A 27545-nucleotide genomic window follows, 5' to 3' on the forward strand; every position below is an offset into this window, starting at 1 on the left:
TTGAAAAGTGATCAATGATTTGTGTTGTATCTTGTGCTTTGTTTGAAATGCGAGTAGTTGAGCATGGACTTGACACAGGTGTCTGCCTAGGCTCCAAATGACTGTTGGTGTGGCTCCTGATAATTCTAATTGGTGAACTCACCTCCGTTCTTGACTCCTGAACACATGTTCAGGCTGGTTTCCCTATTATGCTTAGGATGTGCTTCATCATTGAAGGTCTTGTTTTATTTAGTCAGCATGTGGGTGCTGACTATAAGTAAGACCAGCTTTTATTGTCTATCCCTAACTACAGTCCTCATCCATCTAGTGATGAATTCCATTGTTGAGACCAGTGATGATGAAAAGCTACTTCATACTCACTCCATCCTCCCGCCACCCCACTAGGAATAGGGTTCCCCTGGTCCTCACCTACCACCCCACCAGCCTCCGGGTCCAACATATAATTCTCCGTAACTTCCGCCACCTCCAACGGGATCCCACCACTAAGCACATCTTTCCCTCTCCCCCCCCCCCCCCACTTACCGCAGGGATTGCTCCCTATGTGACTCCCTTGTCCATTCGTCCCCCCCCATCCCTCCCCACTGATCTCCCTCCCGGCACTTATCCGTGTAAGCGGAACAAGTGCTACACATGCCCTTACACTTTCTCCCTCACTACCATTCAGAGCCCCAGACAATCCTTCCAGGTGAGGTGACACTTCACCTGTGAGTCAGCTGGGGTGATATACTGCGTCCGGTGCTCCCGATGTGGCCTTCTATATATTGGTGAGACCGGACACAGACTGGGAGATTGTTTTGCTGAACACCTACGCTCTGTCAGCCAGAGAAAGCAGAATCTCCCAGTGGCCACACATTTTAATTCCACGTCCCATTCCCATTCTGACATGTCTGTCCTCTACTGTAAAAGTGAAGCCACACTCAGGTTGGAGGAACAACACCTTATATTCCGTCTGGATAGCCTCCAACCTGATGGCATGAACATTGACTTCTCAAACTTCAGCTAATGCCCCACCTCCCCCTCGTACCCCATCTGTTATTTATTTATATACATACATTTTTTTCTCTCTCTCCCTTTTCTCCCTCTGTCCCTCTGACTATACCCCTTGCCCATCCTCTGGGTCCCCCCCCCCCACTTTTCCTTCTTCCTGGGCCTCCTGTCCCATGATCCTCTCGTATCCCCTTTTGCCAATCACCTGTCCAGCTCTTGGCTCCATCCCTCCCCCTCCTGTCTTCTCTTATCATTTTGGATCTCCCCCTCCCCCTCCAACTTTCAAATCTCTTACTAGCTCATCCTTCAGTTAGTCCTGACGAAGGGTCTCGGCCTGAAATGTCGACTGTACCTCTTCCTAGAGATGCTGCCTGGCCTGCTGCGTTCACCAGCAACTTTGATGTGTGTTGCTTCAAACTCATGACTTGCCATTTTGCTAGTTTTGGTACGAACGTCCATCTTAACATTTTTGCAGCTGTATGCGCCTCATTTCACTTTGTGTCGGTGGGTTAGCTGTACCTCAGTTGAGTTCACGATGGTACTTTCCAGTTGGACAGGAGAAGTAATTGCAAGAATTACTCTGGAAATCGTTCGTTGGGTGCAAGGTTAATTTCAAGGTGTGTTGCTGCCACTGCTGTTTCCTGATTATGGATCAGCCAGCAAGATATGAATGGAGAGCGTTGAGTTTAATTTGAAGAACTACTCACAAGTATTGCTTATGTTCAACCTCGATTTAACTGGTGCAATATCTAACCTGAGAACTTCAAAATTATTTCTTGATGAGCAAAATCCAATGAGAAGTGGTGTCACTAGCTGGGTAATGTGAAGAAACTGTACAATTTTTTTTCTGCTTTCCTGTTCACCTGTTTGATGGATCATCGTGCTTGATGATATGTGTAAATGCCTAAGAATACAATGCTGATAAAAGAAAACTTGATCTGATTTGCTCTTGAAGTTTTCTGGTCAACAGCCATTAGAAGAACCTCAGAACATAGAAAAGGACAGGTTAGTAACAGGTCCTTCAGCCCAGTGTGTCCATGTGGACTATGATGCCAATCTAAACTAATCTTTTCTGCTTGAACATGGCCTGTATCCCTCTACAGCTTAATTGGGGTTCCCAACCTTTATTATGCCATGGTCCAATACCATTAAGCAGGGGGTCCATAGATCCCAGGTTAGGAACCTCTGTTCTATGCCCTGCCTGTTCACACATCTTTGTAAATGCATCTTAAATGTTGCTGTTGTATCTGCTTTGATTACTTCTGATAGTATGTTCCAGGTATGTATTACTCATTTTTTTAAAAAAAACTTCACCTCACACATCTCCTTAAACTTCGCCCCCTCTCACCTTCAAGCTATGCTCTCCAGTATTTCCCATTTGCACCTGGGGCGGGGGAGCACTCTGAAAGGCTTCTCGTACCTACAGTATGTATCATAATTGAACGTACTTCTATCATCTCACCCCTCCACATCTGATGCTACAGAGTACCATGGGGCGCCATGCTAGCATAGTGCTTAGCACCATGTTTTATGGTATCAGTGGCCCAGGTTCAATTCTCTTGTGTGTGGGTTACCTCTGGGTGCTCAGGTTTCTTCCCACTCTATAAAGATGCACCAATTGGTAGGGTCATTGGACATTGTAAACTGTCTCGTGATTAGACGAGGATTAAATCGGATTGCTGGGCAGTGCAGTTCCTTTTTTTTTGGGGGTGTGCCTGTGCGTGCGTCTGCGAAGATGTCTTTTTCATGGCTTTTTACAAGGCGCAGAACGAGAGAGAGAGAGACTGTGTGGTGCGCCACTCCCCACACAGATATTTTCGCAGTATTTTCTCTTTATTTTACGAGGTAGAGTTGCGATCTCGACACTCAACCCAGCATGGATGGAAAGCGTACTCGGGAGTGGACCTAACTGGTTTCGAACCCGGGAGCCTCTGCTCCCGGGTGTGGCGCCGATGTCATTGTGCCACCAGCTGGCCCGGACAGTGCAGTTCCAAGGGCCAGAAAGGCCTATTCTTCTCTTTAATAAATAATCCAAAATTGTTCAACCTCTCCTCTATAGCTAATACACCCCAAACTAGATAACATTCTGATTAAACCTCTCCTGCGTACTCACCAAACCCACTGTGTCAATAGAACTGCCCATGTTTAATATGAGAGCAACATGACTTCCTGTCTATAGTTCCAATGACAAAACCTTTCTTTATCACCCTGCCCCTTGTGCCCCACTTTCAGGGAGTTATGGACTTGAACCCCAAGATCGTTCAGTATGTTACTACTCCTAAAGGTCCTGTTATTTAGATAGAATGGGGGGTAGGTCTTTCTGGCCCTTCAAATCATGCTGCCCCAGCAATTGCCTATTCTGTCTGATAAATCTGTGTCATCCTTGGCTTGATTTTTCTTGCTTGGGAGTTTGTCCTATCCCTCTTTCCCACACTCCTTGAAACTTAAACTTAGCATTTTCTCTATTTTCCAGTTCTTAGGAAGGGTCTTTGACTTTTTCTTTCTGCACAGGCTACCTAACTTGCTTAATGTTCTCAGTGTTTTCTATTTTTCTTTCCAATTTCCAAGGTAAATTCTGTTGACTTGCTTTCCCAGTTAAATGATGGATATAAACAGTGGCATTGCATGACTCTTGCAATGCTAATCCCAAGTGAGCAGAGTGTTGACATTTCAGTGGGGTGGTAGGGTACATACTTTCAGTACATTTGGGCTGTTAAGCCCAAAAATGCCTTTAGTTCCATTCCTAATAATTTCCTGGTAGTTCTCCAACGTGTTCTGTCTTGTGTCATCATTAACTTTCCTTTTCATTCTTGTACCATTTAGATTTAATGGCTATCATTAATTATCAGCACATCTGGGATGCGGGAGGACATGAAGACATCACACGAGGTACACAAACGCAGGTTTAAATCTGGGTCCTTCGATCTGTGACCCAACAGCACCGATTAAAATTGAAAAACAAAGATTGCTGGAAATCTGTCACGAGCAGAAAAAGTTACAAAGGCTCAGATCAGGTAGCATCAATGGAAAGGTAAATTGCCAGCCCTTCTTCAGAGCTGGTAAGTTAGAGCAATTTAGTTTTCAGTGGGTGAGAAGCTGTGGAGATGTGTAAAACAAAAGTATTTCAGTAATGGGATAGCCTAATGAATGAATACTACATTCACAATGCTGGCCTTTATAGTGAATAAGATCAGTGGAAAATTTGATAGTTTTATATCAGCTGAAAATGTTATTAGGTCCAAAAAGAAAGTAGCCAGATTATGGTGACCTGGTGAGAAACTGGCCAGAAACTGTCTGGTTTGAAGACTCCTGGCTAAAGAAATGGCCACAGTGTTGAAGGCAGTGGTAGAAGAACTCTGTTCATTCAGCTTGGGCAAGTGGAGTGAAGTTGAGGCTGTTCCAAGGTGTGATCATGTGGGATCAAACACAAAGTGGGACTTCAGGATTGAGGGTGTGGAGAAAGATGAGGTTTTTGGGGGGGAGGGGGAGCAGAAAGAACTGGAGGAGTGTTAAAATTGAAAAGCTGTTAAAGTTTGCAGTCTTTCATGTATGAAAGAAAAGCATTTTGTAAAAATGCAACAAAGGATAAAGTAGAACTGCGGCAAGATAGCATTGGGATAGCAAGTTGGTGCTGTTGTGGAGAGGTGAAGACCTTCTGTTTGTTGACATACGGCACTAGGCCGTATAGTTTGAATGTATAGGCTATGATTTGTGGTTCTGAGCTTTCCATCCCTAAAATTTGGAATTTCAGTTGAAATCCATGTAGAATGAGCTGAAGCTGGCGATGTTTAATAAGAACAGGATACGGGTGTGGAATTTTAATCTAAAACAGGGAAGGAGACAGGCCATTGAGGGTGAATCAGACGAACAGAAATTCTGTCTGCAGCAGAGCTGCTTTGAGATGAACATTTTAATAGTTGAATAGCAATTGAAGCCAAAACTGCAGATGTTGGAAATGTGAAATCTATACTGGATTAAAGTTTGTTTTGGATATTGGATTAGAAAGTAAACTGTGAAAGTTCAACCAAGTCGAAAGCTTAGTAACTGGCACTTGTTTTCTAGTTGTCCTTGAATACAATGGTCAACATTGGAAGGCTGGGCCAAACGTGCTTCTGAGGTAATGGTGAACCATCTTTTTGAGCAGCTGTGGCTCTTCCTGTGAAACTAGTATTGATGGGTGGAGAGTCCCAGGGTTTAGAACCTAGTGCCAACAAATGGGCCATTCAATTCCACATCTACATAATGTTTGACTTGTGGAATTTGCAGGTGATAGGGTTGATATACCTATTGTCCTTGTCATCCTAGGTGGTAGAACTGGCATCTTTTTGTGCTGTTATTGGGTATTTATTGTTAAGCTGTGGTAAAGGTGAATAATTGAAATTGTAGATGGTGTGCCAGTCAAGAGTATTATTGAGCTGCTCCCCAACTTCATCGAATATCTCTTGTTGCAACGTCAGTGTTATTTGTCACTTATTAGTCTGTCCTAAAAGAGTGGTTGTCTGACTTGCATGTGGAAATAGACCGTCTTTTACTGTGGAATTGAGAATTGAACGTTGCACCATCATCAGCAAGTATATTCAGGTCTTGATGGTGGAGGCAAGGCCAGGTGAAGCAGCTGACAATGGTTATGCATGTTCATGTTATTATTGAAGTTGCAGAGAGCTAGGATGATTGATTTTAAGACACTACAGCCATATTCCTTTGTGGGAGTGTGATTATAGCTCAAGGTTCATTTTGCTCTTAATATCTATTGACTGTCTTTACCAGGATCCCTTAATGCTGTACTCAAACATTGCATCACTTCAGTTTATTATCATATTCACCAGGATGTAATGAAATTCCTTCCTTGTGTGAAGCTTAGAATAGACAGTATTACGTACTAATAATGGTAATAATAAGTACAGCAACAGATACAGTGAATGCGAAATGGTGCAAAGATCTGGAGTAACGTAAACAGAGAAATGCTCATGTCGAAGACAGTCATTTTCAACTGACAAAACTGCTTTCCTCTTGAACTACTTTGTAACTCCAATTGTCTTTTAAATTGCTTTATTTTAGTTGGCCCAAGTCAATTAATTCTTTGAGGGGGAAGAATTCTTGAGTTTACCAGTACATTGAAAAGTTTGATGTGCAAATTCTGTGGACAGTCATGCCGCAAACTCAAGAGTAGATAAACTTTCTACTTGGATTTGTCTTGTCTCCAAGAATGATTCAGAAGGTTTCAAAACACCCAGTCAGTTTTTAAGGAGACTTGTTTCCCTTGTAGAATGCTGGAATAGAAATTTTGGTTTAATTTCAGTCATTTGATGCAGTGTGAGTTCACTGGGTGTTTGACTGTATTCTTGAAGCGGATGTAGTTGCAAGTCTTGTAAATTTCTTAAGCTGTTTGTGAAAATTGTTGCTGGGAGGATGATTCCTTTCACCTGCAGAGTCTGATACTGAGTCACCACCTCAGGATTTGTTGTCTGTCTTTCTAATGTAGAAAAGTTTTTCACTCCAAAGGTTGTGAATCTTTGGAAATTGTGCCTTATTACATTTATTCAAAAGTAGATTATCTTTTTGGGAAGCATTGGTTATCATGGGCTATAGAGAGCAGGAAGAGGGCTTTTAAGTGCAGTTAATAGCAGGACTTTTAAGTGCTCATATGCAGAAAAATATTGCAGTCCAGATCCATAGTGTTTGCAAAATTAAAATTTTCCCTTGTACTATTTGCAAGAATATCCTGATCCAGCATGCTGGAGATCTTTTATATTCACTACACTCCGTAGCCAGGCTTCCTTTATAAATGATGGGATACATTCCATCATTTTCCACTCTTGAGCTGAGCTTCATTATTTTCGCTGTGTTCCATCCATCCTGGTATAAAAGACATGTATTTAAAAAAAAAGTCTTGATGACCTGCTCTTGTACCTTATTAAAATTGCCTACATGTCTTAGTTTTACATTGCTAATGTGAAGATTTTGCTTGTTCTTTTGCAGACAGACGCAGTTTGTAAAGAAATTTTTGAAACTGACCCCGAGATTGTCCTCTGCTTCTGATCTTAAATAGTATTTGGTCTTTAGCACAGCCAGCACAGATTTCATGCAAATAAGCTCAACCTTATTGTGAGAGTTTTTATTGCAGTTCGACAGATTTGGATGCTGTAATTCATCTTTCAGCCAAAACACTTGTGATGATTTTTTCTTTTTATTGAACTGCTGAAGTGTAGTCATTTCCACATGAATGTCATTTGAAAGATGGAGCAAGGTTATTGCCTGCAAAGGGATGGATAATGCAATCATTGTGTAGTGTTTTCTTCATTGGGAAAGAAAACATCCTGCAAACTGCACCAAGGGAAGTCAGTGAATCCTGATTTGATTTCATATGATCTTATTTTCATTGTTTGTTTATTGATGGGCTCAGTTAAAAGTAGGAATATATTGCCAGAACCAGTTTGTTCTTTTCTAGTTATCTCATTGTCTCTTGAATGTTTATAATTGTACATATTATCACAATAAGTAAACAGCAGACACTATTTCATTGGCTCTTTACATGGCTCTGGAACATCTGTACAGTGAAGATACATACATCAGGGTGCTCTTCATTGACTACAGCTCAGCATTCAATACTATCGTCCCTATGAAACTATTCAATAAGCTCCAAGACCTAGTCCTTGATAATTCCTTGTGCAACTGGATCTTCTGTTTCCTCACTTGCTGACCCCAGTCGGTACAGGTCGGCAAGATTTGCTCTACAATCAGCATTCGCACTGGCATGCCACAAGGCTCTGTGCTTAGCCCCCTGCTCTGCTTGCTTTATACTTATGACCTGTGAGGCTAAGTAGAGCTCCAGTGCTATGTTCAAGTTTTCTAATGAAACCACTGTCAATGACTGAATCAAAGATTGTAATGAATCACAAGGGAGGGAGATTATTGTATCATTCAACCAGATTTTCAATTTCAGCAAACCCAGAGTTGATGATTGACTGCAGGAGGCAAAAAATGGAGGTCCGTGAGCCAGTCCTCATCAGGAGATCAGAAGTGGAGAAAGCTGTATCTTTAAATTCCTTGGCATTATCACATCAGAAGATCTGTCTTGGGGCCAGCACGTAAGTGCCATTATGAAGAAGGCATGACTGTGCCTCTACTTTCTTAGAAGTTTGTGCAGATTCAGTATGTCATCTAAAACTTTGACAAGCTTCTATAGAAGCACAGTGGCAGGTATTCCAACCGGTTGCATCACAGAAACACCAATGCTCAGGAATGGAAAAGCCTACAAAAAGTAGTGGATACAGCCCAGTGAGTGACATGAAAAGCCCTCCCTACCATTGCACACGTCTACAAGGTGCGCTGCCACAAGAAAGCAGCATCACTGAGGAACCCCACCATCCAGGCCATGCTCTCTTCTCGCTACTGCCATCAAGAAGGAGGTATAGGAGCTGTATGTCCCATGCCACCGGGCTCTGAAACACTTACTGCCTTTCAACCATTGGGCACCTCAATCAGTGTGGACAACTTCTCACCTCAACTCCAAGCCAATTCCACAACCTATGGACTCGCCTTCAAGGACTCCACAACTTGTGTTCTGGATATTATTTATTTATTATTATTTTGTATTTGCATAGATTGTTGTCTTTTTGCATATTGGCTTTTGTCCATCCTTGTGTAGTTTTTCATTGATTCTATTGTATTTATTCTACTATGAATGCCTACAAGAAAACTAATCTCAGTATAGTATATGTTGACTTGTATATACTTTAATGATAAATATACTTTGAATTGGTTACACAGGTTAAAAAATATACTTGTGAGAGTTTTAAAGTCAGTTTATTGAAATAACATATTTATAATTTAAACAAGCTATTTAGTCATTGAGTCTGTTAGTCCAAAGAGCAATCTCCTTTCTCATTCCCCACTAAGACTCCCTGTAATCTATTCTCCCCACGTTGTCATCAATTTGTGTTTATTGCCATATGCACAGGTTGGTTAGGTACCGATACAAGGAAAATCTTGTAGCAGCATCCCATGCATGTAACTTCAGATGGTGCACAGAACATGAATTATACAAGACAGTGAAAGAACAATTCAAAGTTCAAACTAAGTTTATTATTGAAGTACATATGTCACCGTGAATCACCCTGTGATTCATTTTCTTATGGGCGTTCACAGTAAATACAAAGAAACACAACAGAATCAATGAAAAACTGCACAAAGACAGATAGCCAATGTGCAAAAGATAATAAATTGTGCAAATATGAAGAAGAAAGTAAGTAAATTAATAAATGTTGAGGACATTACTTCTGGAGTCCTTGAAGGTGAGCCCGTAGATTGTAGAATCATTTCAGTGTTGGGGTGACTAGAGTTACCCGCTGTGGTTAAGGAGTTTAATGGTTGAAGGGTAATAACTGTTCCTGAACCTGGTTGTGTGAGACTCTTTGGCAGCAGCAAGAAGGGAGCATGGCCTGGATGGTGGGAGTCATTGATGATGGATGCTGCTCTCCCGTGATAGACTTGGCTGTATCACTACTTTTGTAGGTTTTTCCATTCAAGAGCATTGATGTTCCCATACCAGGCTGTGATGCAACCAGTCTGTATATCCTCCACTGTATGTCAGTAGAAGTTTGTCAAAGTTTTAGGTGATATGCCAAATCTGAAAATGAAAGTAGAGGCTTTTGTAATGGCACTTACATGTAGGATCCAGAGCAGATCCTCTCAAATGATAACACTAATTTACTGATGAGGACTGACTCATGGCAAGTCCGTGGGAGTGCAATTGTTAATCCCTCGATTATACCATTCCCCCTACACCCCATGGAAAATTTACATTGGCCAATTAAACTGCTTGTTTTAAGATGTAGGGGAAAATGAACATTTGAGTAACCCTACATTGTCACCGTAAAACTCCACATGGACAGCACCACGGGTTGGAGTTGCACTTGGGTTGTCAGCTACATAGCAATTGTATTAGGCCTGTGTCGCTGTATGCCCTTTCAATCCCAATATCTATCCAAATACCTTTTAAACATTGTAACTGGCAGCTCGTTCCAAGTACCCACCACTTTTTTTTTAAAGCTTCCCCTTTGGATCTCCTGTTTTTTTTCCTGATAGGTTTATGGATTGTGCTAAATGAGTGTAAGCCATGAGTGATTATACAGTATCTCTGTATGGACTTTGAAATTGAACAGGAGGACATGAACTCATTTCCTCAGTTTGTAAATCTATTTGCAGTACCCTTTTCCTGGATAGCCTCCTGGCTTTCATGTGCCACTATGTAGTACTATGTTATGTTTTTTTGTATCAGACATCATAAAGAAAGTTTATGGATTACTTCAAATTTTCAAATTCTGTTTTTCCTGCATGTCACTGGCAAGGCCAGCGAAGCTGATGATGATCCTCCTTGTTGAACTTGTGTAGTCTCTAGTGAAGGTGTTGCCATAATGCTGTCTTGAGAAAATATTCCTGGCTCTGGACTTGGGACTGATGAAGGACTGATGATCTATTTTCAAATCAACGTGGTGCATGACTTTTATGACAAAGGTTGTTTAGATTGTATGAATAAGTAGTGCCTTTTGTGAATGGTACACACCACAGTACTGCATTCTGAAGGTAGAGGAAATGTTTGTGGTTGGTGAATGCCCACACTTAAGAGGGCTACTTTGTCTTGGGTGACATTGAGCCGGGGAGTTGTCACTGAAGAGATCATGATGTTCCTGGCACCTGCTTTGAGTGTCAAGGGCCTTTTGTGGTTTATCCTAGAATAAGAATAAGTTCACAATAAATGTCAAAGGATTAATTGATAATTTAGTAAATGGTTTAAAACGGGACTTTTGAATCATGGTGCACACAGCTTAATTGGATTGGTGAACAAAATGACCTCTAATATCAGTGTATCATTCTTAGCATTAAATTCATCGATTGCATTATCTGACTGGACTATAAGTAAACTGGTTTAAGAATGAAGGATATTGAAATGACTTTTTTTAACTTCAGATTTGCTGACGGAAGAGGATTTTTTTTTTTTGACTTGACTGATAATGTTACCAGGAACTGAACTAAAGAGAAAGCGCCGCTTTTGCTGACAAAAGTCTCTCTTTTTTTCCCTCAGATTATCAGCTTTTCATTTCTGGCAATGTGATATTCAGCTTATTAGGATGGTTTTCATTTGTTAACTCTAAAAGCTTTTGTTCTGAATTGAACTTATTATCATTTGTGAATTTTTTGGGATCAATACATTGCAAATATATAAAGTTACTATAAATAATAAAGGTAGCATTCATGAACTATGAAGAAATGTGATGGAGAAGCTCTTACTGAAACATGGAGTATGGGTCTTCAGGTTCCTGTACCAACTCTTCACACAGAAAAAGAAGAGGGCATATTCCAGATAATGAGAGTCCTTACTGATGAGTACTGCCTTTTTGATGCACTGCCTATTTGATGCACTGCCTATTTGAAGATGTCCTTGATGGGGCAGAGGGTTGTGCCTCTAGAAATCGCTGAGTCTGAAATCCTCTCCAGACTCTTGTAATGCTGTGAATTACGAGTCTTCATACTAGCTGTTGATGTAACCACTCAGAATGCCATCAAAAGTCCTTGGGTCCTTTTCCACCAGATTGCCATGTTTTGTTTCTAAATTGTATTTTAATGGTTTGCTTAGTTTTGCATGTTTTGTAGTGAGGCCTAATTTTTCCATGAATTGAAATGAAATCAACTTCCAGTTGTGCTTTATGAAACATTAAACAAAATGCTGGAGAAACTCATTGGGTCAAGCAGCATTTGTGGAGGGCAACAAACAGTTGATGCTTAAGGTCAAGGGCCTTTATCTGAAAATTTGTCCATCGCCCTCCACATTTGCTGGCTCACCTGTTGCATTACTCCAGCAAATTTCTTTTTTGTTCCAAATTCCAGCATCTTCAGTCTCTTGTGACTTCATGCTTTGTTTTTGATTTATTCTCAATTTTCATAGGAGATTCAATTTCTTTCTTGTATTGCAGAAAACTCTCGTCCTTTGGCAATAAATTGTGATTTTTTTTTTCTGCATTTAGTTAGTTGAAAAATACTCCAAATTAATCAGCAAACTAACACCAATAAATTGCTTGTTGCAACAAGCAACCAGAACGAGAGAAGTACTAGTAACTGTTGCTTATAGAAATAATGGCAAGACAATTCTTGTGTTTAAGAGCATGGAGTCAGCCATCTGGCTTGTCAAGCCTATTCTGACATTCAATAAGATCATATCCACCAAACCGCCTTTTCGCCATAATTAGATTTTTGCATAGCAAAATTACAGATTATGTCTTAAATACATTTAATGAGCTATCCTCTCCTGCTTCCCTGGGCAGAGAATGCTGCAGATTTACCACCTTTTAGGAAAAGCAGTTCCTCTTTATCTCCATCCTAGATGTATGAGATTCCTGCAAATTCTTCTGAATTCCAGCAAGTATAGTCCCAGGAGATTTGATCTCTCTGCAGACACTAATACCCTCATCTCCACAATCAACCCGGTGAACCTACTCTGCACTGCCTCCAAAGCCAGTTATCTTTTATCAAGCAAGAAGACCAGAACGACACACAGTGCTCCAGGTACACCCTTGTAGGTACCTGTACAATTCCAGCTTAACCTCCCTGCTCTTAAATTCCTTACACACTGTCCCCATCACTACAGCTTCATGCCATTCACAAACTAATTGCACCTGTTTTCACATCAAAATTGTTCATGTATACAGCAAGCTGTAAAGGTCAGGATGCCAATTCCTGTGGTACACCACTTACCACATTCTTACAATAAGCAAAGTATCCTTCCATTACTGCTCTCTATTTCCTATCAACAAGCCAAATTTAGATTCAATTAGACAGCTTGCCTTTAATATTCTGGATGAGCATACCATGTCTGTCCTTGCTCAGCAATGTCTTCATAAAGTCCTCATAGACAGCATCTACTGCCTTGCTGTCATCATTCTTGGTTGCCTCTTCATGATCAAGTTAGTGAGCTAGGGTTTCTTCTGCACAGAGCCATATTCCTGCCTTTCCAATGATTTTCTCACCACTGATCTAAGGCTTAGATGCATGTAGTTACATGAATTATGTCTGCTTTCTTAAAACATAGCTACACCATGAGTTATCCTGTCTTCGGGTACCTCATCTGTATCCAAAAGAGGTACAGAAAGGCTGGAATCAATCTCATTTGGCGACCCAGTATTGTCCTTTGTACCCTTTAGCTTCTGGTTATAGTAATGCAATGTCTTTGGATGTTTGGAATGTGTATTAAGGAATGGCGCAAGGAATTTTAATGCATCTATAAAATGTTTTTCTTCAATATGGGGTTTAGAAGTAACTGATAAAATTCCTCTGCCTTTTTCATTGAGACTTTGGGGATAGGGCAGTATAAACTTCAGTTAAAACCATATCCTTGCTATAGAAGTGTGGTCTAGAGTATCAGTGCCACATATCTGCCTTAAAATGGTTTTGGTAGCTATTTAATTAACAACATGTTCTTGACTTGGATTGGGGAATACAAGGTCAGGGGATGCTTTTGTGTGTTCTTCAGAAGTTGAGATGTCAGTTTGTTAACAACACACTTGTAATGCCACAAGATAGGAAGAATGTGATTATGCTGGACAATGTACAGGAGTGATTCACCAAGATTTTGTCTGAATTTTAGGACTGTAGTTATGGGGAGAGATTGGAGAAGTTGGTCTTGTTTTCCCTGGAGCAAGTAATGCTGAGCTGATGGGTGATCTGAAAGAGGTCATAGAATCGTAAAAACATACAGCGCAGAAACAGATCTTTATGATGTACCTTGTATGTGCTGAGTATGAAGTCATTTCCCGGCAAAGGGAAAGGATGAATAGAACAGAATCAGGTTTAATATCACCAGTGTAAGTTGTGAAATCTGTTAATTTTGCCGCAGCAGTAAAAAAACTTCATTATAGTAAAATATATATATATATGTGTGTGTATGTGTATATGTGTTCCATGTTGTCCAGTCTTGTCCATTTATACATGCATGTATTTATTTTAAATGTTTAAGTTTAAGTAGTGCAAAAACAGATTTTTTAAAAAGGTATTAAGGTAGTGTTCATGGATTCAATGTCCATTTAGGAATCGGATGGCAGAGGCGAAGAAGCTGTTCCTGAATCTCTGAGTGAGTGTCTTCAGTCTCTTGTACCACCTCCCAACGGCAACAATGAGGGGGAGAGTTGATAGAAGTGTACAATAACTGAGGATATAGGTAAGGTTAGTGAAAGGCTCTTTTCCACTGAAATTAGGTGAACCTAAAACTAGAGGTCATATGTTAAGAGTGAAAGGTGAAATATTTTTTAAAAAATTAGAGGGAGAGCTTCATTCAGAGGGTGGTGCTAGTGTGGAATGAGCTGCAGAGGAAGTGGTAAAGGTGGGTTCAGTTTCAACGTTTGGAATTTTGGGTAAGTATATGGACAGAAGAGATATGGAGGGTGTGGTCCCAGTGCAGGTCCATGAAACTGAACAGAATAACAGATTGGTATGGAATAGGGGTGTGGGGGGGCGCTGAAGGGCCTATTTCTCTGCTGTTGTGCTCTGATTCTATGACATCTCAACTTATACTCCATTTCACAGCCTATGTAGACAGGGATGAAGAATGCCTTAAATACTGAGAGGGATAGATGGGTAGATAGAGTTACAGGAAACAGTTTGTGAATCCTTTCCAATTGCCTGATTTTCTGCATTAATCACCCATAAAATGTGATCTTAATCTGAGTCACGATAATAGACAAACACAATCTGCCTAAACTAATAACATACAAACAATTATACTTTGCATGTCTTTATTGAATATATTGTTTAATCATTCACAGTGCAGGCTGCAAAAGGTATGTTAACCCTTGTGTTTAATAACTGGTTTAGCAGCAATAACCTCCCAAGCGTTTCCTATAGTTGCTGATCAGACTTGCACAATGGCAAGGAAGAATTTTCGACCATTCTTCCATACAAAATTGTTCCAGTTCATCAGTGTTACTGGGATACCTTGCATGAGCAACCCCCTTCAAGACATTCCACTCCATTTCAATTGGGTTAAGCTTTGGACTCTGACTTGTCCATTCCAAAACACAAATTTTCTTCTTTTTAAACCATTCTGTTGATTTACCCTTGTGTTTCGTATTACTGTCTTGTTGCATCATCCAACTTCCATTAAACTTCAGGTGACAGACTGCTACCTTGAAATTCTCCTGCAAAATGTCGTGATACAATTTTGAGTTCAGTGTTCCCTCAAGATTACAAATTGTTCAGGCCCTGAAGTGGCAAGGCAACCTCAAACGATGATGATCCTTCCACCATGCTCCAGAGTTGAGATGAGGTTTTGCTGTTGGTGTGCTCTTTTTCTTCCAAATATAGCATTGTGCATTTCTGCGAAAAAGTTCAATTTGTCCACAGAACAATGTGACGGAAGCATGGTAGAACATCCAGGTGGTCTTTTGCAAACTTGAGATGTGCAGCAATGTTTTTTTTTTGGGAGAGCAGTGGTTTCCTCTGTGGCGTCCTTCTATGAACACCATTCTTGTTCAGTGTTTTTCTTATAGTGGGCACATGAACAGAGACTTCAGCAAGTTCTGGAGATTTCTGCAGGTCTTTTGCTGATGCCCTTGGGTTCTTTTTCAACTCTTTCAGCATTGCATGTTGTGTGTTCTTGGTGTGATCTTTGCAGGACGCCTACTCCTTTTCTAGAAAGCATTACCCTACATACTTTTTGAACCTAGACTGTGATTGTTTAAGTGGTGTACTCAGTACTAACGTGAAGAAGTACAATTGTTTGTGTGTTATTTAAGCAGATTGTGTTTGTCTATTATAGTGACTTCGATGAAGTTCAGACCACATTTTATGAGTGACTAATACAGAAAACCAGGTAATTGCAAAGCGGTCACAAACCACCTTGCAACTGAAGTTCAATTTCCTATGGTAGAGCTATCAAAATGGATTTGAGGTGGAAAGTGGGAGTTTAAAAAGGGGATTTGAGGGAAAAGTCTTTTTAGTGTGGTTGATAATAGCTATGTGCTGTCTGAGGTGGTGGAATCAGATATAATCACTATATTTAAGAAGCATTTAGATAGCAATTTAAATAGGCAGACAAATGTGGTTAGTGTAGATGAGCAAAAAGGCTGGCATGGACCCTGTCAGCTGAAGGGCCCATTTCAGTGTCAAATGGAAAGGCAGCTAGAGCTGACAAATTCCCAGCTTCCTGCTGGAGAGAAGATTGAGTGAAGCCTGAAAATAGCAAAATGGTAATGATCAATGTAGAGGAAATGCATGTGAATGTGGAAATTTGCTCCTCATTTCTTATTTATTGTAAAGATACCAAATTGTTGCAGATATTATGCTCCTTGCATCTCCCGTGGACTTTTATTCATTTGGCACTGCTAACAAAATACTTGCCCTACCCATTTACAGGAAGATGCTGCCAATTAACAAATGCACCTTTGTATGTTGCCTTTATTAATTTGATTGAGCCAGTCAACTTGGTGAACAAGTCAAGTCAATTCATTACCTGCTATTGCATCCTCTAGGGTTAAATGAGGCTCTGCACTTGTCCTAATGTTATTTATGTGCTCTTCACTGCACAATCACTCACAACAAGATTTGATGGCTTCAATTCGAGGCCAACGGTAAATCCCATTGAAGCAAAATAATTACTGTTTGAGGATGTATTGATGTTTGTTGCTCTTTCTGAGAATACATGCAACATTTACTGAATACCTCCGCTCTTGGGACACCTTTGTTTTCTATATTACCGCAGATAGTTCCAATATTTAAAAGGCACTTTGGCCATTACATAGGTAGGAGAGGCATAAAAGGACAGGTCTTCATTGTGGGCAAATGGGATCAGCAGAGGTGTGCATCACAATTGCATTGGGCAAGGTGGGCTCAAGTGGCCTGTTTCTGTGCTGTATGATCCTATGATTAATTTCAAGAAAATCCAAGGCACGATCAACCAAAAATAAAATTAAAAGGCACCTGAAAAAGCCAACATCAAGTACCTCTATGCTTTGGTCAGATTGGATGCACAATGCCAGGTCTACACAGGTGTTGTTCTCTAGTCTTCCTTTTATTGTTGCTGTATGTTTTTAAAAAAGCTATCTGCAAGGATGCCACTGTGCAACGTGTCATTCGCAAAACAAAGTCACTGTGAAGTAGTCAACCAGCAGCACTGAGATGGTCTCTACAGCTCTGCAACAGAAATTCACCACCCTCTTTCAGAAGAAATGCTCCCTTGCATGCTTTCCATCTGCGCTGGGTTGAGCATTGAGCTAGCAAATCAGCCTCATAAAAATAAAGCCCGCTAAAAAAAACCGCTGTCATGACAGCGTCCCAATGACTCCACTCGGAGTTAAGGACTTCTTCTTCGTAAGAAGAAATGTCTACATACCTGGGTTTTAAATGATCTCCCCTGAACTTGTAATTATGCCCCCGGTTAGAGGTTATGCTGCTAGTGAAAACATTCCCAACGTCATACTCTGTTGTCCTGTCTTCATATGGTTATTCCTCTTTCTAAACTCAAAGAATAAAGATCTAACTTGTCTCGTCTCTCTTGATAGGGCAATCAGTCAGCCCACGAAATAGCCTGCGAATCTCCTTTGGACTGCCTCCAGTGCATGTCAAAAGCAAACTTGGATATTGTATATTGCCCCCTCCAGATCATTAATATAAGTTGTAAATTAATTGAGGGCCAAGAACTGATCCCTGGTTTATTTCACTCGTTGCAACCTTCCATTGATTGCACCTGTTCTATGTATTATCTACTTTTTAATCCATACTAATATACGTCCAACGCAATGAGTGCCCTGATAGGTAACAGCATGACGCTATTACAGCTCAGGGCATCAGAGTTCAGATTTCAGTTCCAGTGTCCTCTGCGAGAAAGTTTGTATGTTCTTGTGCTTGGGTTTCCTCCTACAGTCTAACAATGTACCATTTAGTAGGTTAATTAGTCATTGTAAATTGTCCTGTGATTAGGCTAGGGTTAAATTGGTGGGTTGCTGGGTGGCATGGTTCAGAGGGCTGAAAGAGCCTGTTCTGCACTGTCTAAATAAATAAAAATAAATAAATCTTTTGACTTGTGCTATGAAGTCTTACCTTACCTTTTTAAGTGGCACCTTGTAAAATATCCTTTGGACATCTAAACATGCATCCACAGGTTCCCTTCTATCTACTCTACTTGTCCTACCCTCGATTTAAGCAAATTTGTCTTCCCTATTTACTAAAACTTTAATGCTTTTTAAAACTTCCATTAAGTTTTCTCTGTGCCAATGATTCAAACCTCATCTGTGACCTATTAGTTCCTACTTTTGTCATTTAGCCCTGTATGTGTTGGTTGGTGACACACCTTGACCTGTTTTGCATAATGTACTCTTTTAAAAACAGCTTGTTTTTGAGGCTTATCATGATCACACAGCCAAAAGTATATTCAGAATTAGAAAATGGCCGATCTTCTAGAATCTGCATTTCTACATTCAAGTTCAGGGGAGATGAAACATACTGCAGGAGGATGCAGCCTTGTGCACAGTTCACTGGTTGCTTGTCCACAATAGTAGGGCTTAGCAACTTTCATTCTTCTTCTGGGCTTTGTCGGTTGGAAGAGAAAGTTGGGACTCTGATCCTTCAGACTGCTAGCCTTTGTCAACCAAATGCTCCTAAGAGAAACAAAACTGGTAGTGAGGGAAGGAATGCCAAAGCTGGTAAATAAGCAAAAAGGATAAGTGCTGCCTAGCCTGCTGAGTTCCTCCAGCATTTTGTATGTTATATTGAGTTCTGGTCCTCACTGGCCTCAACATCCAGCACATGTCTTACTTTGCCATTTCCACTTGCTGCAGTAGGATCCCACCACCAATTATGCCTTTTTCCAGGTCAGGCAAAGATTTATATGCACCTCTCTGAACTCGAGTATTGTGTTTGGTGCTCTTGATGTGGCCATCTCTATATAGTTGTGTCCAAGCATAGAATGAGGAACCATTTTGTGGAGCATTTGAGCTCCATCCACAATAGCCATCCAGAGCTCTGGTTGCAAGCCAATTAACTCTCTCCCATTTCCACACAAATCCAATGGTATGAACATTCTTTTCCAATTTTGGGTCACGTGGATACTCCATCTTCCTTTCCCAATCCACCATGAACATAATGTATGTTCTCTTTTCCTTTCTTCACCTTCTCTATTTCCCCCCCCCCCCGCCATAAACGTGATTATTGCCCTCCAGTGGTTCCATCTGCCCATTATCCATCTGCATTTTCTTCTTTCTTGGCTTTCCTTTTCTCCTTGCAGTCCCCACTTGGTTCCACTTATCACTTTACAGAAACTCTGTACCCCCCCCCACCACCTAGCTCAATTAGCACAGTTTCTTTTCCCTTATCTCCTTCCACTTGTCGTCTACCAGTCTTCTGTCTCTAAACTTCCCCTCCCTCTCCTGATTCCACTTTTCCTACCATTTTGTCTCACCCCCCCACTTGTTTATATTGCCTTTCTTCCTTCTGCACTTTCAATCCTGATGCAGAAACTTGATCTAAACTGTTGACCATCCCTTTCCCTTCACAGCTACTGCTTGACATGTTGAGTTCCTCCAGCAGTTTGTGTTTTTTTTCACTGCAGAATCCTGCATCTGCAGTGACTTGTGTCTGCAATCTCTTAACATGTTGGATTCAGATTCATTTATTTATCACGTATACCATAGCATACAGTGAAATGTGCCATTTGTGTTAACAACTAATACAACCTAAGTACAGTGCCTATAAAAAGTATTCACCCTGCCCCCCCCAGGAAGTTTTCATGTTTTATTGTTTCACAGCATTGAATCACTCTGGATTTAATTTTGCTTTTTTTTTTACACTGATCAACAGAAAAAGACTTGTGTCAAAGTGAAAACAGATTTCTGCAAAGTGGTCTAAATTTATTACGAATACAAAACAAAATAATTGATTGCACAAGTGTTCACTCCCTTTTTAATACAACATGCCAAATCATCACTGGTGCAGCCAACTGGTTTTAAAAGTCACATAATTAGCTAAATGGGGATCACTCATGCGCAGTCAAGGTGTTTCAATTGATTGTGGTAAAAGTACACCTGTATCTGGAAGGTCCAACTGTTGGTGAGTCAGTATCCTGGCAAAAACTACACCATGAAGACAAAAGGGACATTCCAAGCAACTCCACGAAAAGGTTATCGAAAAGCACAGGTCAGGAGATGGATACAAGAACATTTCCAAGTCACTGAATATCCCTTAGAGTACAGTTCAGTCAATTTTCAAGAAATGGAAAGAATATAGTACAGCTGTAAATCTGCCAAGAGCAGGCCATCTTCAAGCTTGAGTGGCTGAGAAGGGAGAGTCTGCGTACGCAACAGCTGTTGCCTGGGTGCTTCACCAGTCACAGCTTTATAGGAGAGTGTCAAAGAGAAAGCCACTGTTGGGGGGGGAAAAACTCAGGAAATCTCAGCTAGAGTTTGCCAGAAGGTGTGTGTGGGAGACTGCTGTCTGCAAGAACCGCAGCTTGGGAGAAGACTCGTTTTCCCGCAAGATGCTGACCCCGAGCATAAAGCCAAAGCTACACAGGAATGGCTTAAAAATAGCAAACTTAATGTCCTGGAGTGGCCAAGTCGGAGTTCTGACCTCAATCCAGTTGAGTATTTGTGGCTGGACTTGAAAAGGGCTGTTCACTCATGATCCCCATGCAATCCGACAGCTTAAACAGTTTTATAAAGAAGAATGGAGAAAAATTGCAGTGTTCAAATGTGCAAAGCTGATAGAGGCCTATCCACACAGACTCAAGGCTGTAATTGCTGCCAAAGATGCATCTACTAAATACTGACTTGAAGGGGGTGAATACTAGTGCAATCAATTATTTTGGATCAAATAATTGTAATAAGTTTAAACCAATTTGTAGAAACTTGTTTTCACTTTGACAAGAAGGGTCTTTTTCTGTTCATCAGTCTCAAAAAAGCCAAATTAAATCTACTGTGATTCAATGTTGTAAAACAATAAAATGTGAAATCTTCCAAGGAGGGTGAATACTTTTTAAAGGTACTGTGTGGGGGGTATCTCCAGCACAAGTGTCGCCACGCATTTCACCACCAACATAGCATGCCTGCAATGCTCAGCAGAACAGAATTCAGTAAGTAACAAAACGACAGGAAAAACAAGGCCCGTTCTTCCTGCCCTCCCTCCCTCCCACACACGTGTACACAGTCCACTAACTTCAGGGCAGGTAGCCTCCAGCTTTGACTGGACTCATGGATTCACAGACATTGGGTACTCGACTTTCCCAATGGACCGTAAACACTGGGCTCTGCCCTTTGGGCCATGGATTCCAGATTTCCAATTGACCTTTTGTGGAAACCCACGCGGTAATTGGAACCTTCCTGGTTGAAGTGCGCGGGAACTTATATATTCCAAAAACTTCTCACTGGGGACTAAACATGAAAATTTCTGGATTTTGGTATAGGTCCAACAGCAGCCAGCTCCAAACAAGCGGCCCAGTAACAGTGCTCCTCCTCAAACTCAGCTCAACAAGATCAAGTACTCTGGAGGACCACAGATTGTAAAGAAAGAGAGACGTCAGAGTTCATCCCGCTTCAACCTGGCTAAGAATAGAGAGCTACAGAAACTGCCAGCACTTAAAGGTAAGACATGCCCCTTGAAGACATTGCTAAGATGTTTTCTTCCTGAATGAATCCAGCTGTAGATTTGGCTTATAACAACATCGAGCAATTGTCTCTGGAATCCTCTAATCCACTGAGTTGTGGAGGCCAGATCATTGGAAGTTTTTTTAAAAGAGGAAGCAGATAAATTTTTGGAAGATCAGGCAATTTGGGGTTCCAGAGGAGATGTGGTCTGGGGCAGATCACCTGTGATCATATTGAAAGACAGGGAGGGGCAAGATTGTGGGATCAGGCCTTCTATTTTGCTATGCTGTCCTCATCAACTGTCGCTGCTATGAAGTCTTTTTCCCAGTGATATTATCTGGCCCAATGATCCAGTGTAGAATGAATCATCTGGTTCTTGGTACTTCCAGCCAATGCTTAATCTCCATGAACAGTCTGAATTGTAAATATATCAATGCCGAACTCCTTGTCCAGTTGTACCCTCTGCAACAACATCTCCATCGCACAGTTGCACCACAAGGCGGTGTGCTTAGCACCCTGCTCTGATTGCTTTATACTTGTGACTGTGTAGCTAAGTACAGCTCCAATGCCATATTTAAGTTTGCTGATGACAGCACAGTCATTGGCCGGATCAAAGGTGGTGACAAATCAGTTTATAGGTGGGAGATTGAAAATCTGGCTGAGTGGTTGAGATTTTTTGATTGGAGAAAGGCTAACTTTGAGGAGATGCGAAAGGATTTAGAAGGAGTGGATTGGGACAATTTGTTTTATGGGAAGGTTGTAATAGAGAAATGGGGGTCATTTAAAGGTGAAATTTTGAGGGTACAGGATCTTTATGTTCCTGTTAGGTTGAAAGGAAAGGTTAAAAGTTTGAGAGAGCCATGGTTTTCAAGGGATATTGAAAACTTGGTTCGGAAAAAGAGAGGGATCTTCAATAAACATAGGCAACTTGGAGTTAATGAGGTGATCGAGGATTATAGAGAATGTAAAAAGAATCTTAAAGAAATTAGAAAAGCTAAAAGAAGATACGAGGCTGCTTTGGCAAGTAAGGTGAAAATAAATCCAAAGGGTTTCTACAGTTACATTAATAGCAAAAGGATAGTGGGGGATAAAATTGGTCCCTTGGAGAATCAGAGTGGACGGCTATGTGCGGAGCCAAAAGAGATGGGGGAGATTTTAAACAATTTCTTTTCTTTGTTATTCACTGAGGAGAAGGATATTGAATTGTGTAAAATAAAGGAAACAAGAAAGGTAGTTATGGAAAGTATGACGATTAAAGAAGAGGAAGTACTGGCGCTTCTAAGGAATATAAAAGTGGATAAGTCTCCGGATCTGGACAAGATACTCCCTAGGACCTGAGGGAAGTTAGTGTGGAAATAGCAGGGGCTCTGACAGAAATATCTCAAATGTCATTAGAAATGGGGATGGTGCCGGAGGATTGGCGTATTGCTCATGTTGTTCCATTGTTTAAAAGGGGTTCTAAGAGTAAACCTAGCAATTATCGGCCTGTGAGTTTGATGTCAGTGGTGGGTAAATTGATGGAAAGTATTCTTAGAGATGGTATATATAATTATCTGGATAGACAGGGTCTGATTAGGAACAGTCAACGTGGATTTGTGCATGGAAGGTCATGTTTGACAAATCTTATTGAATTTTTTGAAGAGGTTACTAGGAAAGTTGACGCGGGTAAAGTGGTGGATGTTGTCTATGTGGACTTCAGTAAGGCCTTTGACAAGGTTCCACACGGAAGGTTAGTTAGGAAGGTTCAATCATTAGGCATTAATATGGAAGTAGTAAAATGGATTCAGCAGTGGCTGGATGGGAGATGCCAGAGAGTAGTGGTGGATAACTGTTTGTCAGATTTGGAGGACAGTGTGTAGCGGTGTGCCTCAGGGATCTGTACTGGGTCCAATGTTGTTTGTCATATACATTAATGATCTGGATGATGGGGTGGTAAGTTGGATTAGTAAGTATGCAGATGATACTAAGATAGGTGGCGTTGTGGATAATGAAGTAGGTTTTCAATGCTTGCAGAGAGATTTAGGCCAGTTGGAAGAGTGGGCTGAAAGATGGTAGATGGAGTTTAATGCTGATAAGTGTGAGGTGCTACATTTTGGTAGGACTAATCAAAATAGGACATACATTGTAAATAGTAGGGCATTGAAGAATGCAGTAGAACAGAGGGATCTAGGAATAATGGTGCATAGTTCCCTGAAGGTGGAATCTCATGTGGATAGGGTGGTGAAGAAAGCTTTTGGTATGCTGGCCTTTATTAATCAGAGCATTGAGTATAGGAGTTGGGATGTAGTGTTGAAATTGTATAAGGCATTGGTGAGGCCAAATTTGGAGTATTGTGTACAGTTCTGGTCACCCAATTATAGGAAAGATGTCAATAAAATTGAGAGAGTACAGAGGAGATTTACTAAAATGTTGCCTGGGTTTCATCACCTAAGTTACAGAGAAAGGTTGAACAAGTTGGGTCTTTATTCTTTGGAATGTAGAAGGTTGAGGGGGGACTTGATAGAGGTATTTAAAATTATGAGGAGGATAGATAGAGTTGACGTGGATAGGCTTTTTCCATTGAGAGTGGGGGAGATTCAAACAAGAGGACATGAGTTGAGAGTTAAAGGGCAAAAGATTAGGGGTAACATGAGGGGGAACTTCTTTACTCAGAGAGCGGTGGCTGTGTGGAATGAGCTTCCAGCAGAAGTGGCTGAGGCAGGTTCGATGTTGTCATTTAAAGTTAAATTGAATAGCTATATGGACAGGAAAGGAATGGAGGGTTATAGGCTTAGTGCGGGTCGGTGGGACTAGGTGAGAATAAGAGTTCGGCACGGACTAGAAGGGCCGAGATGACCTGTTTCCGTGCTGTAAACGTTATATGGTGCCACAACAACAACCTCTCACTCAATGTCAGCAAAACCAAGAAGCTGATTATTGACTTCAAGAAGAGGAAACCAGAGGTTCATGAGCCAGTTCTCATTCGGGATTAGAGATGGAGGGGGTCAGCAACTTTAAATACTGTGGTGTCATCATTTCAGAGGATCTGTCCTGGGTCCAGCACAAAAGTGCAATTACAAGGAAAGCACAGCAGATTTCTACTATAGAAATCTGCAAAGATTTGGCATGACCTCTAAAACTTTGACAAAGTTCTATTGGTGGAGAATATATTGACTGGTTGTATCACAGCCTAGTATGGAAACACCAATGTGCTTGAATGGAAAATCCTATGAAAAGTTGTGGATACAGTCCAGTCTATCATGGGTACTGGCCTCCCCACCTTTGAACACAAAGGTTATGGGGATAAGGCAGGAACTGGACACTGATTGTGGATGATCAGCCATGATCTCAGTGAATGGCAGTGCTGGCTCGAAGGGCCGAATGGCCCACTCCTGCACCTATTATCTATTGAAATCTACACAGAGCGCTGTCACAGACCCCTCAACCATTAGGCTGTTGAACCATTGGAGATAACTTCACTCGGTTTCACTTGCCCCCATCACTAAACGTTCCCATAACATATGGACTCGCTTTCAAGGATTCTTCATCTCATAATCTTGCTTTTTTTATTTATAATTATTTCTATTTTGTATTTGCTGTTTGTTGGCTTTTGCACATTAGTGGTTTGCCCTGTTGGGTGCAGTCTTTCATTGACCCACCCCGCCCACCCCCCAAGAAAATGAATCTCATTGACGTAGATGTACTTTGATAATATATTTACTTTGAACTTTGAAGTCAAGCTTTGTACCCAAAAGTGGTGCTTGCATATAAACTTGAGTTGTGTTTGTTTTCTGATCTAATCATAACTTATCAGTTTGATAAAATAGATATTCTAGTTGCCTTGATAATCCTGCCAACATTGGCATAGAACAAAAGATAGGAATAGGCCCTTGGAGCTATGGTGACTTTGTTGACCATGATACCAGTTTAAATAATCTACTTCCACATTCCCCACCTGCTTGTGCCTTTCCAAGTGCCTATTAAACATTGCTATCATATTTGCTTCCACCACTTCATTTGCACCTAAATAAAGGCATCCGTTAGTTTTGCGAGACCATGGATCTCGCCTGGAAAGTCTTCACTCTCCAGGGAGCAGGCCTGGGCAAGGTTGTATGGAAGACCGGCAGTTGCCCATGCTCCAAGTCTCCCCTCTCCACGACACTGATGTTGTCCAAGGGAAGGGCATTAGGACCCATACAGCTTGGCACCAGTGTCGTCGCAGAGCACTGTGAGATTAGGTGCCTTTGCACCTACTTGTATTTTATATATAAAAAATACAAAAACAAATCTTTAAACTTCCCTTCTCATCTTAAATATATGTTCTCTAATAACTGATATTTCTGTCAGTGCCTCTCATTTTATATATTTCTACTGGATCATCCCTCAAGCTCCAACACTCCAGAGAAAACAATCCAAGCTTGTACAACCTGCCCTTATATGTAATGCTCTCTAATTTAGGCAACATCTCAGTGAGCCTCTTCTGCACTCTCTCCTAAGTAGTCACATCCTCTTTGTAATGCAGTAGCCAAAACTGCACACAATTTACCTTGTATGGGCTCACTAAAATTTTGTACAACTTGTCTTGTACTTAACACCCTGATCAATGAAGATAAGCATGCCTTACACCCTCACTGTCACACTATCTACTATCAGGGAGCTCTAGGCTTGCACTTCAAGATCCTTCTGTGCATCAATGCTCCTAAGGGCCTTCCCAATTACCATAAACATTCCTCTTGGATTTCATTTCCCAAAGTGCAACACATTCTGTATATACAAGAAGTCCCAGGTCTGATCCATGTGGAAAAGCCGTAGGTTGCAGGCCTCCTGTCAGAATTGCACCCCTCCACCACCACCTCAGTCTTCAATGACCAAGCCAATTTTGAATCGCATATGCTTAATTGTTTGTATCAGCCTACCATAAGGGACCTTGTTGAAAGCTTTACTAAAATCTATGTATACAACATCCACTTCCATAATATCATAAGTCATTCTATATCATGTAGGTCACTCATTTAGCACTGAATGGAATTGATGACTTTGCTTGGCATAGGTGCTGAACAGCTCATCAATCATCACTTCAAATCCAGATCATAAATCTTATCTGAATATATCTATCATTTTTTTCTTATAATGATCTTCACTGACGTATCTGCTTCTTTCATGCAACCTGACAGGAGTGCAGGTGAAAGTCATCTTTCAGTTAAGGTACAGAAAAAGGTGCTTCCCTGCAGGGGCTGAGCCTGGTCATTGTGGGATATCTTCATTGATCTCTTGAGCCTGCTGAATGCGGCCATTTGCAGATCCAGGCAGTGAAGGTCTGCCTGAGATTATATTTCTGCCCAGGTATCCTTGGAGAGGATGCTTGAAGTCTCTTTCTGCTCACTGGAGCTGTACCAATGAACACCACATGAATGGAGTATATCCTAAGGATAATATGTATTGCTTATCTTTGGTAATGCAGATGTCAGAGTGCATTGTTGCAAATCCCTGAAGGTAGCAGAGTAGATGAATGAGTTGGTTAAAAATGCATAGAAGTTTCTTTAGCTTGTTGGCCAAAATGTGGAATATGAGAACAGAGGGTTGGTGGTTTAATTATACATAAGTGTAGACAGACCAGAGCAGGAATGCTGCATGTAATTCTAATTACAACAGGTGGCATGTGACAGTGTTAGAAAGGGTACAGAGAAAATTAATGGCAATGTTGTAAGGTCTTGTGTGTATGTAGAGAGTGCTGGCTATGTTCAGAATAAAAGAAGCTGAGGGGAGTATCGATATTAGTAAAGTTGAGGGTCTTCATTTCCATGAGGAAAAACTTTTTCTTTGCAGAGGTTGATAACTGGAAGAATAGACTAACAGAAGAAAAGATTGGAACAAAACACAGGAAATACCATTTTTTACCAAAGGCTTTTGGCACACTGGCTCTCATAAGTCAGAGCATTGAATATAAAAGTTAAGAAG

At 41.0% G+C, this 27545-nt stretch overlaps 1 protein-coding gene across 4 annotated transcripts in view; it reads left to right on the top strand.

The window, feature by feature from the left end:
- ppp2r5d (protein phosphatase 2, regulatory subunit B', delta) overlaps positions 1 to 27545 on the top strand; it is a 137036-nt gene that overhangs the window by 28375 nt on the left and 81116 nt on the right. For 3 of the 4 annotated variants that reach the window (XM_072248825.1, XM_072248841.1, XM_072248833.1), the window contains one exon: positions 21428 to 21605. In XM_072248825.1, coding sequence (XP_072104926.1) covers positions 21428 to 21605 — 178 coding nt within the window. Of the gene's footprint in view, positions 1 to 3810; positions 3877 to 21427; positions 21606 to 27545 lie in introns of all 4 variants that reach the window. The other variant, XM_072248846.1, reaches the window with a different exon arrangement.

Source organism: Mobula birostris, chromosome 2 (genome assembly GCF_030028105.1).
Source record: "Mobula birostris isolate sMobBir1 chromosome 2, sMobBir1.hap1, whole genome shotgun sequence".
NCBI classification, from domain to species: Eukaryota; Metazoa; Chordata; class Chondrichthyes; order Myliobatiformes; family Myliobatidae; genus Mobula; species Mobula birostris.